Source organism: Aphis gossypii, chromosome 2 (assembly GCF_020184175.1).
Source record: "Aphis gossypii isolate Hap1 chromosome 2, ASM2018417v2, whole genome shotgun sequence".
Lineage (NCBI taxonomy): Eukaryota > Metazoa > Arthropoda > Insecta > Hemiptera > Aphididae > Aphis > Aphis gossypii.
In genome coordinates, this window is record NC_065531.1 from 31,855,141 (window position 1) to 31,876,282 (window position 21,142).

Below are 21,142 nucleotides of genomic sequence, written 5' to 3' on the forward strand. Positions count from 1 at the left end.
TTTATACGTATATGCATATTATAATATTATATATATTACTATGGGAGTATTATTACATAATAGTATAATACCTTCTAATGTTCAAGAATTTTTAACTTTGGCCGAAACTTTTTTTATCAGTAAAAATAATTTTGCTATAGAGGAACATATCACAGTAGGTATATAAACCTTGAAACTGTATACTGAAATATTTAAACTAAACACATACGATATTATATACTTGTCACGAACGTTATTATTACACTTATAACGCCATGGGCTATTTGCTGTTTTGGTTATTAAATTATTCGGTTTTGCAAAGTAACCATTATAATAATAGACTATAAACAGTATACACTAAACAGGATATACAGATTAATGTATTACAGAGTTTGTGACCATGTGTAATGATGTGCAGCATAATATATTATGTCGTTGCAATTATGTTAAACTCTATATTAAAATTCAAACTCAACGCATTATTATTAAATAATGGTTTTGGTAATAATATATTATAGTATAGGAAATCAAAATATTTCACTTAACGACTGTTTGGCATTAGTATAATATGGAAAATATGTTTTAATAGTTTTTTTTGATTCAAGACTCAAGTATAAAATATAGTAAATAAAAACCGTCATAATACTATGTGTTTAAAATATTTCAAAAATTGATAATATATTATAAGCCCCTGCTCACGATCAAATATCCCCAAGAGTAGTGTTTAGGGAAAAATTATTTAAAATAATTAACGTTAATTAACACCATACGCAACATTTAAAATCAGATATTAATAATAATTATGTATTATAATATTGTTTATACTAAGGTTTTATAGGGCTATTTCTCATGACCCTGTTGTGTGCTGTTCTCCAACAACCAACTATAATATAATAACAATACAACAAATGATTAACACAGTACGATAGATACCTATACGTATATCAAACGATTTAGCGATAAAATCATACAATGTATACTTATAACGATATTATTATCTTATCATGTTTTTTTTTAATTTAACAAGATCCACTATTAATCTATAAAACTATCATTTAAAATTTTTTTTTCTTTTGTTTTGTGAATTATAGCAGTGTGGTTTTTGTAGACACGGAGGGCGTTAAAAATGAAAAGGTCGGCTAATCTCTTTGTAAGAAAACATTATATATAAGCATCAAGTTTGGGTTTTATGGGGAGGCGTATATAGTACCTAAAATAAAACCCATCCCCTTATTGTGTAGTGAACATCAATAAGAAAACTGATAACAATGATATAATATATAAAAATAAATCAAAATTAAATTAAGGTGTGTTTGATTGAGATTTGCATAAAAGTTAGAACTTTTGACTATGTAATATAATATGTGCTCCTTTAACAATACTATATAAAATAATGATACAAAAATAACTATTATACGACAATTAACTTTGAGTACTTTTAAAACAACTTTAAAATTTAGATTTTGAGCAAAGTAATGAATGTGTTGGTTTTCCACTTATGTATTTTATATGTGATGTCTGTCATCACAGTTAGAATAATAGTTTAAATACTTCAAATTTCAACGCTGAAAGAGGTAATACAAAAATAAATAACTGCATACTTAAAATTTTCAATTTTTTTTTTTTTTTTTTTGGATCTTTTTGTGCTATTTAGAGTTTACAGACATTTTAATTTAAAAACAATGGAAAAAAATTACTATATTTTTATATGTTTATGGATTTATTTTTGGCTAAGATTAGTTAAACTTATTATATCTAATTATTTATGGCAATATGAAGGAATGATATAAGAATAAGACCATTTGAAATATATAGGCTGATAGATCGTTCCCGCTTAGAATTATTTCCCGTACTCAATAATTAATATTAAATTCAAATTTAACACATAGGTACATCGCTGTGACCTACTTAAGAACAAGCCAACAAAGTACACTCAAAACCTAATACATATAAGCAAAGTAATTTTTTCCTTGTAATTTCATGAAATATTGTACATTTATACTCGTGATTCACTTTCAAATTGAAAATTCAGGAAGTTATAAGATTCTTGTAGTTTAAATTGTATTATAATATATAATAATTATTAATTGTTCATAAAATAGAAAATAATCATTCACAAAGTAATAGATGTGTCGAACTTTAAAATAAATTAACATTGTAAAGCGAGATTCGTGTATGTGATATGTGAACGATTACACTCTTACAAACTTTCCATATTTTTCTTTTATCTTGTACGTATATTATGAATTCATGATAATGTAAAAATAACCGATTGGGTTTTTAAATCTTTTTTGGGACACGTCACGGCAGTAATGGGGGTAGTTTACTATTATACGCCCCTACATATGTTACATATAGGGTTGCTGTAAGGCATAATATTACTTTTTATATAATATATACCCATCGTATATCCCGCAGTGTACACGATACGACCCGAGTGTGAATTCGTTCTATGCATATGTTTATGGTTTATTATGACATGATTTCGATCGATTTATTTAGGTACCTACTATTATAATATTATCGAAAATACTATTGTGGCGTTATTGCCGACGATCGTGCGGTGGCTCACAATGATGACGTCCATAAACAACTAACTGCAGATGATGATGTTTCTCGATTATTACGTATTACCGTTGAGCATTAAGCATAGGTATATATGCAATAAATAGTGATTTATTATTCAATATTATATACTCGCCTATATAAATATTATAATAACATTATTATTCGATTATTATGATATACAAGCTTAGATTCGTATATTGTTTATCAGTTGCCAATATACAGATTCAGTTATAGTATGTTCGTATGGATAATTATATTATTATTGACCGTTTTGCGATTGTGTATATCGTAGTTGCTATGCACGATTATAATATGATAAATAATAATATATATTAAGGGTTTAGGGTAGGCAACGATAATAGAGTTGCAAGCCACTCAATAAAATGAAAAATATGTATAAAGCGCAATATAAGAATGAGAAAAAATACGGTAGGCTAGGTTTGATAGTTATTATAAAAATCTAATCGCATTTATTGTGTTTATTATTCGACTTATCGAGGTTCCACTGTATATAAAATGTTATATTATGCTGTTGCCTGTTCGTAATTAAAGTAGTATACAGTACCTAGTATGAACATAGAAAGTGACTGTAAAATGTACATTTTTGATTGTAGGATTAATAATATCAATTCAACTTGATATTAAAAGAAAATCATAGCCGATAATATTATGTAATTGTAACAAACCAGCCGTTCCACATGTATACAATCTGTATTTTCCGTGAATAATCGTAATTCAAAAATCTAAACCATCTTCTGATTTATGCGAAAAAACCACCTACACCTCGTGTACCTACATAGGTTACACGTTAGAGTAAACAGCTTATGAATTTTTTCTTCTATTTTGAAGGAAAAGGTCAACATCGTTACTTGAAAATGGGTTTCGATTGTTTTGTTCGTGCGTGAATAAAAAATATAACACTATTAAATACTCTCGTAAAATATATATAATATAATATACTACAATATTGTCAAGTCTTTGAAATCGTTTTTATATTACATTGACCGGCGGCGGTGGTGGATCGCACGTCAGTGGTTATGTTATTACGAGTATTATTTTTTTTCTCACGCCGCCTAAGTTCCGTGACCGAACGTCGGTCGTAGGAATCTCGGGTATTGGCGATTTTCGTTTCATTTTGATAGGTTTTTTTCGTATAATTACTATAGATGTTAGCAATGTTAGCATTCGCTTTCGTTGTGAACGCCTTCCTCCGTAAACAGATGGCGAAATCCGATCAAAATCGCGCAGATAAATACCTGCAGCCGCAGCGTGTAATAATATAATATGGGTATTGGGCATTATAATATATATATATATATTATTATTGTAGGCCACGCGCGTTCCTTCGTGGTTCTGCCCCGGGAGACAAACGCGCCCGTCCGATAATAAAAATATAATAATATAATAATTTTCGCTTTATTTCCCACCGTATCCCGCACATATACCGATGGGCATGCATATTGCACTATGATTTGGTACAGGCTATTAATAGGTACAAACACAGTGCTCGCCAACCATTATATTTTATATTATTATAATATAATATTATACACACAAGACGAGCGCACGACTGGTTTCGCACGCTTTAACGATAATATGCTGCACTCATCATAAAATTATACCTACGTATTATAGTGGCGTGCCGATGAAATGTTAGCAACCGCGTCGGAAAAAAGTTTGGATGTGCATGTGCGTTGATAGATTTTTTAATATCTATTTTTTTACAACATCATATACCTACGTATAATTTCATATTACGAATGCCTCTCATTATAAACGATTAAAGGCCATAAATAATATACAGCTTTTATTAGGTCTGAAAAAAGTTCTGAATGCCACTACTATAGTATACTAACACACTATTTATTTGTAGCAGATATTTGTTTTTACCCTTTTATACCTAGGGTACCTATGTATATTGTTTATAATAATATAATACATACCCATATACTAAACAAAATTATTAGTCGACTTTTGATCTAATACTTATCTTGGGATCTACAAAACGAATACTCAAATCAAGAAAAAATATAATTAAACAAATTATAATATGACATTAAATAATTTAATAATATATACAATAATGTATACCCTCTATATCATGTGTGGTGGTCAACGAGGCGCTGTCGTAAATCCTTCATTTGCGTATAGAGATACCTAATTCTCATGTCGGTTTAGATATATCGAAAAATTATACGCGTTTTTCATTTTAAAGTGGTTTGACGAGTAAATATTATTCATAAATCTATATAATATTTATCTCTGCCGACCGAAAATGGTTAAATAGTTAATATGGAAAGATATCATATTATGAGTATTTGCCCGAAGGCAACATAACAACAATACGTTCACACACACAACCGTATTATAAATTATAAAATATTATCCGTAAACCCAACTCACTGCTATACATATATTGACATTTTAAATGATTTTTAAGTTGTTATAACCCCTACTTTATTTGAATATTATATTATTTTATGTTTACCATACAGATCCCATATTCGATTAGTTACACCAGGTATAAGGTATAAAAAATTTTGAAGTTCATCATTTTAATTAAACTTGTATTATAGAACTTGCAGTAATTATTATAATAGTTGGTACTGTCATAACAATTACGTGGCTTACTGGAAACATTTATGTATTTAAATAAAAGTAGATTATAATATGAATATTGTTGACGTCAAAGCCTTGCAGATAATAATATTAAAAATAAGTATTACACACTTCACATTAATTTATTTCAAACAAATTAATTCCTCGGTAAAAAAAAAATAGGCATGTTCAATGAACTCCTTAAATTTTAAATACTTACACAACATTTATGGTTTTTATGTTTTTTATAATATTATTTTACAGGTATAATTTAAAATTTAGTTCTGAACTTATAATTTTTAACATATATCTTTGAAACCTAATTTTGTATTTTATTTATTTATATACATACAAGTATATACCAATATAGTATAACTAATAACTACATAGGTACCTAATAATATTATGTTCAATGGCTTATGAAGATAAATTTGACGATATGAAATTTTGTTTATCTACTATTCACATCTAATCTAATCTAACAAGAGCAGTTTTTCGAGGTAAATGATCAATTTGATAAATGTCTATAGTCATTCAGTTTAGGTAAAATATGTTAGTTCCACAGCTTGAAAAATTCACATTTGACGATCACCCTTAGATAGGTACGTTATGTTGTCTATGGAGGATTACTAACAAACATTAACTATTAAATATTATTATTATAATTTGGAGTATATTGTAATTACAGGTTTTTTTGCCAGCTAAAATTATTATTAATGATAAACGTTTAATTGATTTCGTCTGGGTATTTATATAATCGTTTTTTCTCTTTGACATAAGAAAATAATTGAAATATTAATAACGACATTTATTAAAAAATTGAGTCACTAAACGGTAATTATTACGGTAACTAACCAATATTGTAAAGTAGTAAAATCTTATATGCAATATATATTCGTAACACAGCTACAAAAAATGTAGGAAAATTACACAAGTACAATATTATTTATTTTTACTGTATTTACTATTTGAACCACGGGTTGCCAAATTTTGAATTCTGCTAAGTATTTAGAAGTTTTAACATTTTTAGAATTTTATTTAATAACTGCTATAGAAATTCGTCAAAAACCGTTATAAATATTTATATTTAATATTGATCATTAATAAATAATCATCAATAATTTGAATACCACTGGTTTGGTAAGTTTGGTTAGGTTAGGTATTACACATAAAATGTTTGTTTTCCAGTGTCCAATTATTCTGTGAAATATTTTTAAAGAACGTTAAGCGATAAAACCATTTATAGGTAAAATTATATTACAACCTTTAAGTTGTAATATTTATACTTTTTAAAAAAAACATTTTGTAGTCGTATTATATTAATACCTATAAACTTTACTAAGTAAATAAAATAATTACCACTAAATATAATATAATATAATATAATAAAAGCAACAATACATATTGTCTGACAAAACTGCATGACTACAGTCTGCTGCAGATTGAAACGACAAGAACAACGGTCTACGATGATATTGACAATATAATGTTAATGTGATGAAAATAATATTTCGCTTTTAGTCCACAGAACAAATATAACTTAGGATTTAATTTATGGCTTTATATGATAAACACGCAGAATAATAATTACAGTTAAGCAAACTCAACAGTTGTCAAGTGGACATACTTTACGAGAAAAAATTAAAAACAATTACTATGTGCATTGCGCATATATTTTATACTTAGTAATATTTATATATTAAATAACTATCATACATTTGACAGTGAAAATGTGAAATAGATTACTGATTAGTGATTACATAAATTATTTTAAGTTCATCTCAATGAAAACGACTTTTAAATGTAAAATAGTAATTTAAAAACTTATCAAGAAGTTTGGATTGATTTATTTCTTTAAAACATGAACGGTGTTATATAAATTTATCTAAATCAATGTAAATTTCATATAAATATATTTAAGCTCAAAGTTAGAGTAGAAAAAGTTGAAATAATTTATATATATATATAATTCATGCGACGACTAAAAATTAAATCGGAAGTATGATTTAATAAACAATTTGAATAATCTGAAAATAGTTTTTTTTTTATAAGATCCTGCTATATAAACGATTATGATTTATATGAACACGTATTATAGGTTATACTAATAAGATATAGTCAGTAGGTTGAACTAATGTTAAAGGTTGTATCTCGTAAAAGTGAAGTGCATAATAGTTATCATATTCTATATATTCTACACTTTGACGTCATGAAGAATACATAATACATATCAAAAGCTTTTTAGACTTAAAGGCTTGATTTTGGTTTTAACCTTGAAAGTATGTTTAACATGTTCAATTATATGTGGTTTCATTATAAAAACTGCATTTATTATTAAAGTTATTTCCTAGAAAACAAACTACGCTTTACAGTTACAACATATATAATATAGCCTTCGTAGTTCGTATGTGCCCATATTAAATATAGTATTTTGTATATTATAGGAGGTGCACGCGTAAAAAGTCACAACGTCTTATACGACCAATGTTTTGGGGATTTTTTTTAAAATTTTTTTTTCCTTTTTGTAGATATGTTTACCGCTTCGACACAGTATTTAGGTGAAATTATTGGTCTCTCGCAGGGCGTGAGATACACGCGCGAGCACGCGGGAGAGTGACTAATTCGATTTTGTCGTGTATAATACAGGCGTGTGTGTTTGTGTGTAAACGGGACGATAAGGAAATTTCACGCGATTATACCATTGCAGCCGAGTAAAGTGTAGCACGTATAATACTATACGGGGAAGTAAAATAAAAAAAAAAATGAGAAAAAAAATTGTTAGGACCGTATAATATGGCGTACGCACACATCGCGATGAACCGACGTGGGAAAGGGTCACCAAACTCTACGTGAACCCGGAACGACGACAAATCCTTTACGAACGCACACAAACACAAAAGACTCGCCAGTCTCACGTTTGTGTGTGTGATTTACAGCAGTACACAAGAGAGTGTATTTTTTTCTTCCTGGTGGACGTCACATTGTTTGACCACATTTCCCTGTTCCTGGCCCAAAACAAATCCACAATATAAAGACGATAATATAGCGTTTACGCGCAACACACGCATATATGGTTAAGGTATATACATATGTATATTCGAGGGGATCCCATTTGTCTCGAATGCACTTACCTATATATATATATTATATTTAGGTACTACATATCTATAACAAAGTAATATAATATAATATCCCGTCGTCGATACGGTTATTAACGGCAAACGACCAAAAGAGAAAAAATATATTCTACTTTTTTGAAGTTTAAAAAAAAAAATGTTTTCGAAAGAAATGAATATAGCGTTTAAGTGTTGTTTCACTTTCGTTTGATAAAAAATACACTAAATTTTTTTTTCAACCCTGAACGTTTGACAGTAATATATTATATACTTTTTTCGTCCGTTATACTCATACACCGTAGTATAATATTAGGTACGCAATACGCATATACGATACGACGAAATAACTGCAGTTTCACTTTTATCCATAATACGGTTTTGTCGCTCGTGCAAGAAAAAAACAATTGACAGTGATAGTAATATATTATTATATTTTACGGTATATACACAGCACTGTTATTTTCCTTTCTGTTCCGTTTATATATAGAAGTGACAACGCGTATACATACTACATAATATATACGTGTTGTCGTCGCTGATTTGGAAAAAAAAGAATAAAAATCTTTTAAAGTATAGCCATTCTATACAGATAGGTAGTAAGTAAAATAAGTACCTACATGGTATTTATACTTATGTATCTATGTTCATTATCCAATGTAATATTCTTATAATACATTATTGTAAGAAGTAGGTACATACAATATTCGATTCATAATAGTAGATATATAATGTTTTCAACAGATATTATATTTTAAAACAATAAAAACTAGAAAACCGTATCAGAGTTACAAATATGAATAAATGTGGCTAAATCTTCTAGTTGGTGAAATAGTTTTATCATTTTGCGCATAATTTTTATATTAGACCGAAAAGAGGAAATAATTCAAATGTCAGAGAAATATTTTAAGTTAACACTTAAAAAATAAAGAATAATGTAGTACTTACATAATATGAGAAACGGTGTGTTGAGTATTTTGCTTTAGAAGATTTTATTTTTCCGAAATGGTATTTATTCACTTTTGAAAACGGGAAAGAAAAAAATCAAAGGCGAGAGCGAAAAACAAATAACGATAATATAGGTACATCAGTAGGTACATGAACCTAAACTCAATTCTACGATGTGAATTTTAATACATATGGGGTAAATTATATTTTATAAGTCCATTATTAGTATGACTTTATGCTGCGTTTATACCGCGAATCAAATTGAATTAATATAATATAGGTCAAAAAATACCACACACCGTCAAATAATGTATAATATACTTCCGAGTATAATGCAATCGTATTTAAGATCCAACTGTTATATAGGTACGAGTACTTTATAACAAACGCCGCTTATATTATACTAAAGGCGTACGTGCGGCGTACTAGTTCTTTGAGTCACCTTTTATGTTTGCCGCTCAGTATCATTTTCCTTTTAAACAATAATAGTGGGTATTCCGGAAAACGACAACTCTCCTATGTCATTTATACAATATATTATGTAAGTAGGTACATACTTAGCTATATGATATATATTTGTTTATAATATTAATATATCAAACGTAATCCACTGCTGCAAAAGTAAATATATAAAAGTAATATGTATATATTATAATAAAGTGTTCCGCCTTTCTTATATCCTCGAACAATCATACATTGCCTAGTCATGCCGCAATGTGTTTCTTCAAAGAATTACCAAATAAAAATCCGACCAACATTTCGATATGGCTGTTTGTGCTGAACATACTCATATAATATCAAAATAAGCAAACGTAGCTTTATGATGACAATGTTACTGTATAATTTATACATTACTTTATTTATAACTGTGTATACCTAATCAACTGAATATTATAATATGTACTATGATTTAAAATCAAAAACTAATAACCTTTGCTGTTGATGTTTTTTAAGTTCATTAATATAATATGTATTATTGTATTATTATACCATAATATATTATGTAAGAAGATCTATATTATTTGATCTGCAGATATCCGTAAACTACTGGTGAGTGTATAACTGTTCTATAATAACACATGATGGTATTTTAATCACGCAAATGGTTTAAAAGGACTGTATGAGATTAAATTATTGCTTATTAGTAATTAGTTGCAACTGTAATGGCTTAAAATCATCGACAAACGATAAGGCTACCTATATTATAAAGTAATAATAATGTACTATAATGTTATTACAAACTTAAAATTATAAAAAAAAATATTGTTTTTATAGTTTTTAAACATAATGAACAAAATATTATAATTTGAAATTTCTATATACCTATTTTTTAATCGCTATAAGAAAAAAGTATAAAGAATTTAAAGTTTTATACCTACAAGGCTAGAAACAAAACTGTTATTAAATATAAAACAAAAATTAACTCAAAAAATCCATATGTCTATAAATTGTTTAAAAACATAATATTTTGAAAATGTTGTTAAAATATTTGATATTTACAACTATGTAATAAATTAATATTTGCCAATATTTACTAATTGTTTAAAATATTTGTATTAACACTATATTATACACTGAATAGTGATTATAGTCTATATTATAATTTATAGGCTATAGACTATAATAGACTATAATAGAGTAACTAGACACGTCAACTCTTGAAGAAACATTTCCATTGATGAAAATATTTAAAATTTATTTTATAGAAATACTCGAACACTGCAGTGATTGAAGTAAGAAATCAGTAATGAGTTTTTTTTTCTAATTTACCTAATTTTTATCTCAAAGGGATGTTCGAGATAATGATCTCAAAATCAGGAAATTTTTAAATACTTTTATATACTTTTATTACAATAACCTTTTATTTTTTAGATATGAGACATAGTAAAACTAATATTTATTTAGTTTTGATGTACATCTTAATTCTATTATTATTGATGGGGGAATTATGACCCCATGACTAACTACATACATTCAATCTATGTTTTCATGCTTAGACCACCCCATAAATAAATCCTAAGAACAATAAGAACGTCACTGTGTGTACTGTGTATGTAATATATGTGTGTGTGTGTGTGTGTGTGTGTGTGTGTGTGTGTGTGTGAGTGTATACATAAATATAACATTATAATAAAATATTTATTTTAAACTTTCACTTGTATTAATTAATGAGTATATATAGCTAAAAATGCATACTTAATTCAACATGTAAAATATTAAGATCTTACAGATCGGTTATATTAGATTTATTTGTACTTAAATAAAAAAAAACTTATGTTTAAAACTTAAATTTAATTTTTTTCAGTTTTCATTGTTTTCAACAATTTAAAAAAATACAAAAATTAGAGTAATACTAGTGACTATTTTATTATAGTAATTATTTTTAAATATATTAACTAGGAAATAAGTTATTGTCGTTTATTTATTGTAATGTTTATATAATTTTATTTTTTAAATACGTATATTATAATATCATACAACTTACAACTTTTCTTGTATTTTTTAAAAATATGAATTTATTTAGAAACGGAAATATGTAAATAAGATCGAGTACTATTAAAAATATATATATACTTAAGAGTAATTTTTACATTTGTAAGTTATTTGGTACTATAGTTAAACATGTTTACTTAAATTTACTAACATAAATAAATTTCTATATGAATAATAAAATATAGTAAACGAATATTGCTCTCGGAATCTTTTTCTACGAATGTGAAGATACAGGTACTATTACACAATCACACCAATAATAGTTTATAAAATTGAAAAAAATATCCGCTTCAATATCGTTGTCTATCATTCACTTGCCTTGACTGTCTTACCATGAATGCTTTTTTTTCTGGTTTGTAAATCAAAATAACAAATGTATCGATTTCTTACAATATTATGTTTAATTTAATGACAGCTTAGGTTTATCAATTTTATATAGGAACTGTAATTATTCATCGTGTCATAATATTATTATCGATGTATTAGAATTTATGATAGGTTAAATATAATTTTTTTCTAGAAGTTATACTAAAATGATGTAATACAAGTTTAACATAATAATCGATAATCAGGTATTTTACAATTTTCATTTTTTTCTTCTGTTTTGTTAATAATTTGTTTATTTCAATGAATCAATATACCACTTATTTTAATTTCACTAATTTCAGTTAATCTTCTAATCAATAAAAAAAAATATTAATACGAAGATAAACTGCATCACATGGACGGTGAGTGCAATCTATATTAAATAAAAAATATCATAAGCTATTTATTTTAAACCGAGATTAAATTTTCCTATTGTTTTCAATAAAATATTTTTTTTCTTGTGTTTTTAATTATTTATAATATTATATTATAAAGTTACACTTTATGACATAATTTTTCTCTATTATCATTATTTTTTTTAGTAAAAATATTATTATACTTTTTTAGGTAGAACATTCAGTAGTATAATTATAAATTTTTGAGATAATTACAAAATATATTATGTACATTATATACCTATTGTCGATCGTTTATATTTTTTATGCATATACCTATATAATAATGTAAACAATATAAATCAGCCGGGTAATAAAATAATCAAATTGGTCTTTGGTAAAAGATAATTTAGAACAGATCATATAAAATTATTTAATCGGGTCATTTCGAAGTTTCCAACCTCCTAGAAAACAAATATTAATACCACAGCGATCATTCTGATATTGGCCAACTATATTATAATATTATATAATATATCGGATACCTGTATAATGATTTATGTTTTATTATTATGTATACATAATAACAATGCAATCCTTTCAGTCTCTGCTCGATTTCATATATACCTAATATCTACATATCTATATTTAGACGTAAATAGACATATTATAATATCATATATAGTATAATATACTATACCTACACGTATTTATTATAATATTATGTAAAAATTATAAACAATACCATTAAATTATTATATGTTATATAGGTTGTGTGGAATTCATTATCAAAATATAGGTATATAGTATATACATATATAACACACATTTTACTTACCTATATATTATTTTGACTGCCAGACTGACTCGGCTCGACACTACGCATTATTATTGCAGCTGATCGCCGACGGAGTTGTAAAATCAGCTGCCACTGCTGTTTTATTTTTATACACAACACATTACTTAAAAATTATTATTCTCGCTATAAATACACTATTACTATACCTAAAGGTATATGATATATAATCATTTATCGGCCACCGGAGTAAAATAATGCAGAAGTAATGCACATATATTGTACATGCGTATATACCTAGGTATGTTGCGGTAGTAAATACATTATACTATTGGCCGCGAGTGGTATACAGTAGTGATACTATATTATATAAGCTAAATATCTTAAGTATAATATTATTGTGATGCAGGAGGTGGCGGCACGACTTGAGGGCGTCGACCAAAGACGAAAACGCATACATACATTATAACAGGTATATTATAGGTATACGTTTAATCAATACGCTGGTAGGTATGTATAATCGGATTCCGCTGTGTGTGCATAGGTTATACGCATGTATAATATTCAATTCAATTATAAAAACAGGCATCCTTAACACCGGTAGCAACTAGCACGTGACCGTAATATATAATATACGGACGCGAGCGACGCCGGTCCAGGTGATGAGGAAGAGTGAACACGGGAAGGGGTGGGAGGTATAAATCACGCAACGGATATTATATATATATATATATAAAGGAGTACCTACCGTATGCTTGTATTAAATCTAATTAAGGCGCTTTCGATGTGTACAGGTATAATAGGTATACACAGGAACAACTGCTGCTATACATCGCTACCGTGTTCGGCTCGAGGACATAATACATTATATATTTCGTGATAACCAACTTGTATATTAAATATTAATGTTGGCGGTGGTCTATTTACCTCTGTGTAGGTAGTAAATAATATAATATAAGTTTATATACGCACGCGTGCGTCTCCCGCTGCCGGTTGCTATACTCATATATACTGGTACTTACGTCGTTGCCACCTGCTCCGGCTCGTTTTTTTTTTCCATTCGCGAACATCTGTTTCGTGTGATATCACATTAAATAATTACATACACCCCTTAACTTATAATAAATATACGATGATTATAATATTATATTATTATACAGTATGAAAAGAATATCACAAATAATTTATATTTAAAACATCGTATCGCACACATTTATTTTTGACCGAGTATTAAATAGGTAATAGTGTGCATAAAATATATTATGTATGTGAAATTTGTATAATATCAATAAAAATAATAATATTTATATTTATATATATATAGGTATATTTTATAATACAAAGTACATTAGTTTATTTTCAAAACATCTTTGGTAAAAACAATTTCAAAACAAAATGTCATAGTAATAAACAAAAAATATTATTGCGTTATCGAACAATATGATAAAATATTAAAAAAAAATAATCAAAATAATTATTACATGGCCTCGACAGATTATAACCTGCAAGGATTTACATCTAAATTATCTGTAATGCGCGGTAAAATAATAACAAAAAATAAATACTTTCAATCCTTAAAAATGTAAACATATAATAATAATAGATTAATAGGTATACCTAATAGTTCTAATAGTCCTAATACCTATGGTATAATAATATATATTATATACAACAGGATGATATGGATCTATAATCTACAGAGCCGGATCTAAGGGGGACGAACTGGAGAACTTGCTCAGGAAGTCTTGGTAGGGGGCCCGAATTACCAAACAACAGTGGCATAATAGAGGGGACTGAATTATGAGAGGGCGTTAATTTTATAGTTTGTCTCGGATAAAAAATATTCTAGATCCGGCCCTGATAATCTACATAATATAATACATATTATAATATGCAAATGTCATTTTAAAATGACGTGTTACATTTACCGCGTTGTAGATTAGACATATATAAAAAAAATGTTATTTAGGCGAAGAATCGATGAGCGGTAAAATAGTAATTATAATAAATCTTCGTTCTTTGATTATATATATATAAATCATAAATAAATATAAACCACGTTACATAACGGACTTCTACAATATTATATTACGTGCTGTACCGAACATTTAAAATAATCAATTTTACATTGATAGTCACGTATAATATCAATAATAATAATAATAATAAAATAGTCTTTCACCTTCTTCAAACGTCACATAATATACGCACTTGAGATCAAAATAATCGAGGAGTTAGAAAACAAACAATATAACTGTATATTGTGTACGTGCAGATTTACTGCAAGTTCAATATAGAGTTGATGGAAAAGTCTGTGATCATTTTGGGCCTGCGTACGTTGCCGGTGGCGTCCCGTTGTTGTTGATGTAGAACAGTCGTGTCCAAACACATAGAATTCCTGTTGCTCCGATGACTGGACAACGTCCTGGATTGACAGAAACCTTTGCCGCACACTGGACACCTGAATGGTTTTTCCTTGACGTGTATGTACCTACAAAAATAGATACGTTTATATTATATTAAATATGATTGACAAATAACATACGGTAATGTTATAACTTAATAAGAATCAGTTACGCTGAGCTAATATTTTTATTTAATATCGATGTAAAGTTACAAAAATATCTTAGTCGTTTTATGAATACATAAATAGGTCGAAGCGTAAAAAAAACTAGATTTTTAATAAAATACCTATATATACCTATATACTTATTATTTATTAATATAGTGATTTAATAAAATATAGACTGCAGCAGCTTCAACTGCACATATTATATACACGTATTATAATATATGTATTTAAGACATTGATGATCAGATTACGGTCAGCCCGGTGAAGTTATCGTTGACTATAACCGGGGTATAGGTAGATACTTATTATTTATATATTGTTCATTAATGCGTACCTGTGGTCTCTCAAGTGATCCTGTCTGCGGAACGCCTTGCCGCACACGTCACACGGGTAAGGCCGTTCGTCGGTGTGCGTGCGCTCGTGTATGAGCAGGTTGTACGACTTGCTGAACTCGCGCTGACAGTACGTGCAGATATACCGTTTCTTCGGACGGGAAGACGTGGTGGACGTGGTGGTCGGCGGTGACGGCTGCGACCCCGCCGTCGACTTCCGGCCGGCCGACGGACCGACGCCGCAGATGGCCGGCACGGCGGACGGGCGATAAGTGGCAACGGCTCCTCGGCCCCGGCCAGAACGGGCGGCCGCAGCCCTATTCATGTGGTAATAGTTGACCAGCACGTTGCGCCACTGATCGGAATCCCGCCAGAACGTGGCCGGATTCAGCCACGCGGTGAGCGCGGCCGCGCTGGCCACTGCGGACGCAGCCGCCACTGGCCGGCCACCGTTGATGCAAACGCGGCGCGAGTGTTCGTCGGCTGACAGTGACATTTGTGGCGGTGGCGTGTCCGGCCGTTCTACGTCCACTATCGCCTCTTCGTCCGTGCTGTGAGAGTCGTCCGACTTGCCACAGCCGACGTACGATCGCGACGATGACGACGAAGACGACGAAACGACGTGACCGTACTGCTGTCTGGATACCAGATTCATCTCCCGCTGTCCCGTAAGGTGGAGCGGCTACGCAACTGATCTGACAACAAAAAAAAAAACGACGAGATTAATTTTATTTATTTAACGGGCGCGATGCCAAAGTTTAACGACAACATCAACAGTTCACAGAAAAAAATCTCAAATCATAACTGACTATATATATAAGTACTGAAACAATTAACTATATCATACGATTTATGATGAAATAATTACAAACTAAAAAAATAGTGAGGTGTTCAATAGTCATTAACCAAACGCATCATGCGATCAATTAAATGACGGCTATAGTTCCTCCCATAATTATAGTATGAACAATTATAACTATATAACATGTATTGTTGAACTAGGAGATACTTTAAAGTTTATTTTATAGAGTTTCTTTCTCTACAAAAATATAAACTTTGTGGTATATAACAGAATAAAAGCATTAACTATTGAGAAAAAATATAATGAGAAAAGAAACATCAATTTTTTCGTTATAATTATATATAGTTATCATATTTTTACTCTACATTCGCGGGGTTACCAATACGTAAATATATACTGAATATTATCCTCGATATTATATATATATCGACTCATATAAGTCGTTAATCATACGGATAATGTGTAAGCTAGTAGGTACCTATAGTCATTTTTTTATGACGGACATCATAAGTATACATAACGCTCCCAGTCTTGGTTTTCTAAGTTTAACAAACACAAAAATACAGTTTATTGTACGAGTATTATACAATATACATATATATATATACCTAGCTTACATAATATTATAATATACAATACAAACAACTATTTGGTGATTTTTTTTAAGGATGTATGATTTCAACGAAAAAAATAGAAGTATACCGTTCAAAATACGATGAACGAGTCACATTTATCGTGTAACGTTATATTGCTATGTAGGTATATGTATATAACAACGTACAAACTGTCACAACTCTTATAATAATATATAATAGTACGAGGAAACGGCGAGTTTTTTTTTTTATTTTTTTCCCCTCATAAAAAGTGGCAAGTCGTCGAGCATAAAAACGAAAAAAATATATATACACAACTACTCGGTGAGGATCTCGGTCGAACTCGTTGACAACCATTATTTTATACATTGTATACACGTGTAATCCTTTTCACGTCAGCACAATAGGACCGTATTAAGTATAAATCACTATGAGTTCTTTTCATCGTTCACTTTAGAGCGTAGGTATACCTACCTAATGATATATAATATATACACCCAAACCTATATATAAATATATTATATGCGTGTACAGTAGACTCAATAATTCAAAATTCAGGGGAAAATTCGGTAAATAATAGGTATACGATAATGTAATGTGCACCGCACCTTTATAAAATTGTATAGGTATATTATATATTATTACTTATGTAGACGTTTGATACTTCACCTTTTCGTCGAACGGGCTATAATCAATTATGATTAAGTGTGATTGTAATTTGACATTTCGAAAGTGTCATTTAAAAAAGTTGGACAAAAGCGAAAATACGAGCAGGTAGGTACTCGCCTACATATGTGGTGTATTAGCACCCACACATCAACCTGTATGAAAATACATATGAAAAAAAATGTCTTTTCCCTTTCGTTGCAGCCTTTGTAACAGGTACCTATACAATATCATCGCGATTCCATCGATTTGTACGACAACAATACTGTTATGTTTATACACGGGTACTTAACAATAGTAATAATATTATGTACACCAAAAACATTCAAACGCATAACGAGTGCAATAATATTTAAAATATTTCATAATATTATTTATCAATATAAGGGTGCAGTGTTATGTTTTTTGTAGTATATTATTAGTATATATATTTACCTATATCGTGTTCTCTATAAACGTGTGGGCGTATATGCAATAATCAGTATTACGTTACGCGTTGTAAGCGGTGAGCTCGCGAATTTAAAACGCGACGGCACAATGTACGTTTATCGTAATCAATATCGAAATATTTTAACTAAAAAATGTATAAATAATATTGTGTCGTTGTGTATTGTTATTATTATTATTATTGTTGTGGTCGATCCACTCTTTTCGACTGGTGTAAGGTGTATGGTGGACGACCCGTCCGGTGCACGCTGCAACTGGAGCAACGGTGGCGGCGGCGGCGGCGCGAATACGTCGACGACAACGTCGGTGGCGTCGGTGGCGGCGGCAGCAGCGGTACGTTTGAGGGAGCTGACGGCGCGCGGGGCACTGATGCGGCGGCGGCGGCAGTGGCGCGCGAGAGCAGCTGCCGCCGCGTGTGTTGCGCGCCCGGACCACTCCCTGCCGCGCGGTAGGCGGCGACACCCGTCCGCGCCCGCAGCCGGCCATTGGTGCGACGCGCGGCCGGTTTAACGTTTTAAACTGCCGCAGCTCCTACTACGATCGTCATCAAATCCTGGCCGCCGCTGACGATCCTGCGGGGTCACGCTCACCGGTATATTATGTGTACCGTTGCTGCCGCTGCTTCTGCCGCTGCCGTCGCTTCTGCTTCCGCCGCCGCCGCTGTAGGATTTTCTACGCGTGCAGTATATTATACGAGACGACCCGAACTCGCTTAATCTCTCCATCTTTCATATACTGCTCGCTCTCGACAGGCCAAATCGACGACCGAGATTTTTAAAATAATATAGAAGTGGGCTTGATTTACTGTTTTTCGCACATTGCGCTATATTTTATGCTCGTGTACGCGTATATAGGTATATATGTTGCGAACACGAATAACGTTTAAGTGTCGAAACGGATTAATCGATTTTTATGGGATTTTCACTCGGGCCGCAAGTAGAGCACTTGCCACAAGGGCTATAATATAAATTAATATGCTACGTTTCATCCAAAAACTCGATTCCGATAGAGTGGCAGACAAATGCGTTTTGTCGCAAAGTACAAATTGTATTAAATTATCGTTGTCATAAGGATGATATACAAGTAAAAAAAAACCAATTGTTTTACCTATATATTCAATTTACTACTATTGACACTGCCAAACGTTTTCCATTGAAAGTATCATTCGTATTCGTTTATTACCTATATTCTTAATAGTTTAGAATCTATATAGAAACAACTGGCTATGGCTACTGGCGTTACACACTATACAGTATACATATTATACTAATATACCATTACATTAACATTGTTCATTTAATATAAGGTATTACATGCACGATATGTAGTATTCATCGCATATAGCAGTTATTGTATATAATAACATTCGCAAAATGCACCTACTCATTCTCGTAGGTTTAATATAAAGTTCAAAACGTTGATGTGGTTACTGTAATGGTGAAAAAAAACGTCATACGAAAATTAATGAAACATTTTAAACTCAGCTTGCTATAATAGCGCATTATAATGCTACTATTTTATGAACAGTGCGTATAGAGTATATTTTGCAGTTTATATATTGCAACTCATGTTATAGAAGTCTACCTGAAATTTTAAGTCATTTTTATATAATCTACAACCTACGGGCTACGATTCATAATTGTTTATTCATAGTGTATAGTGTATAGGTAATGTAGGTATATACTTGCATATAACATTCCAATTTCCAAACACGTATAGCATAAATAGCATACAACCTAACCTTTGGGAATCGACTTCTATAAAAAACATTGTATAATCGAAGTATTTTTTACCTATAATTATTAAAAAAACATACTTGTATAAAATAATAAAATTATAAAATATAGTTTTATTAATATAAGGAAATGTCCCAATCTCATATCATTATCTGGAAAATCTAGACTGCTAAAGAAGACAATGAGTTCTAATAATGACCATCGGAAACTGTAGTTTGAAAATGTAATAATTTTCTTGTGAGAAAATACTGTTTCATACAAAATTTAAGAAATAGATAATTTCCGGTTATTTAATTTGACCAAAGATGGGCATTTTGATTAAATTTACTTAAAATAAAGTCTACATAATCGACTCTGAAATCATTCACGATTGACCGTTTGTCTGCAACTGATATAATATGGGCTATGATATGCATTATTAAGTTTTGTGGGTAGGTGAAAATCGTCTTAAATACGTTCAAAAATCAATATTATTATAATATATAGGTATATACATAATCGTATAGTAATTAATATTATAAATAATATTTACGATATATCTATACATCTCTATATAATTTATATAATAGTTATAATATATTGTTTAAAAATGTAAACATAATATTATGCGCAGTGAGTATCTACTAATCAAACTGCATAGTTCACATTTGAATAAAAACAATATAATAATAACCAACTATATACATTAAACATTAATAATAATTGTACTCAGTATAATTTAATGCATTTTACATCAATTTAATTATTATTTATTATTATACGAGCAGAACATTGCCTTCTTTACACTATCTCAATGAC

The 21,142-nt window shown here is 29.9% G+C and overlaps 1 protein-coding gene across 2 annotated transcripts; it reads right to left on the reverse strand.

The window, feature by feature from the left end:
- Positions 1–14,479: 14,479 nt before the first annotated feature.
- Positions 14,480–19,005, reverse strand: LOC114119818 (protein odd-skipped-like). Of its 2 annotated transcripts, none has more exons than XM_050201305.1 (3): positions 18,597–19,005; positions 16,103–16,790; positions 14,480–15,687 (listed from the first exon to the last, which is right to left on the reverse strand). In XM_050201305.1, exons 2-3 carry the CDS (start codon positions 16,753–16,755, stop codon positions 15,474–15,476), a joined length of 867 nt encoding a protein of 288 aa, XP_050057262.1. In that variant the 5' UTR covers positions 16,756–16,790; positions 18,597–19,005; the 3' UTR covers positions 14,480–15,473. The 2 variants fall into 2 exon arrangements, with proteins under 2 accessions (XP_050057262.1, XP_050057261.1); XM_050201304.1 differs by having other exon boundaries at positions 16,103–16,795; positions 18,597–19,004.
- Positions 19,006–21,142: the final 2,137 nt, after the last annotated feature.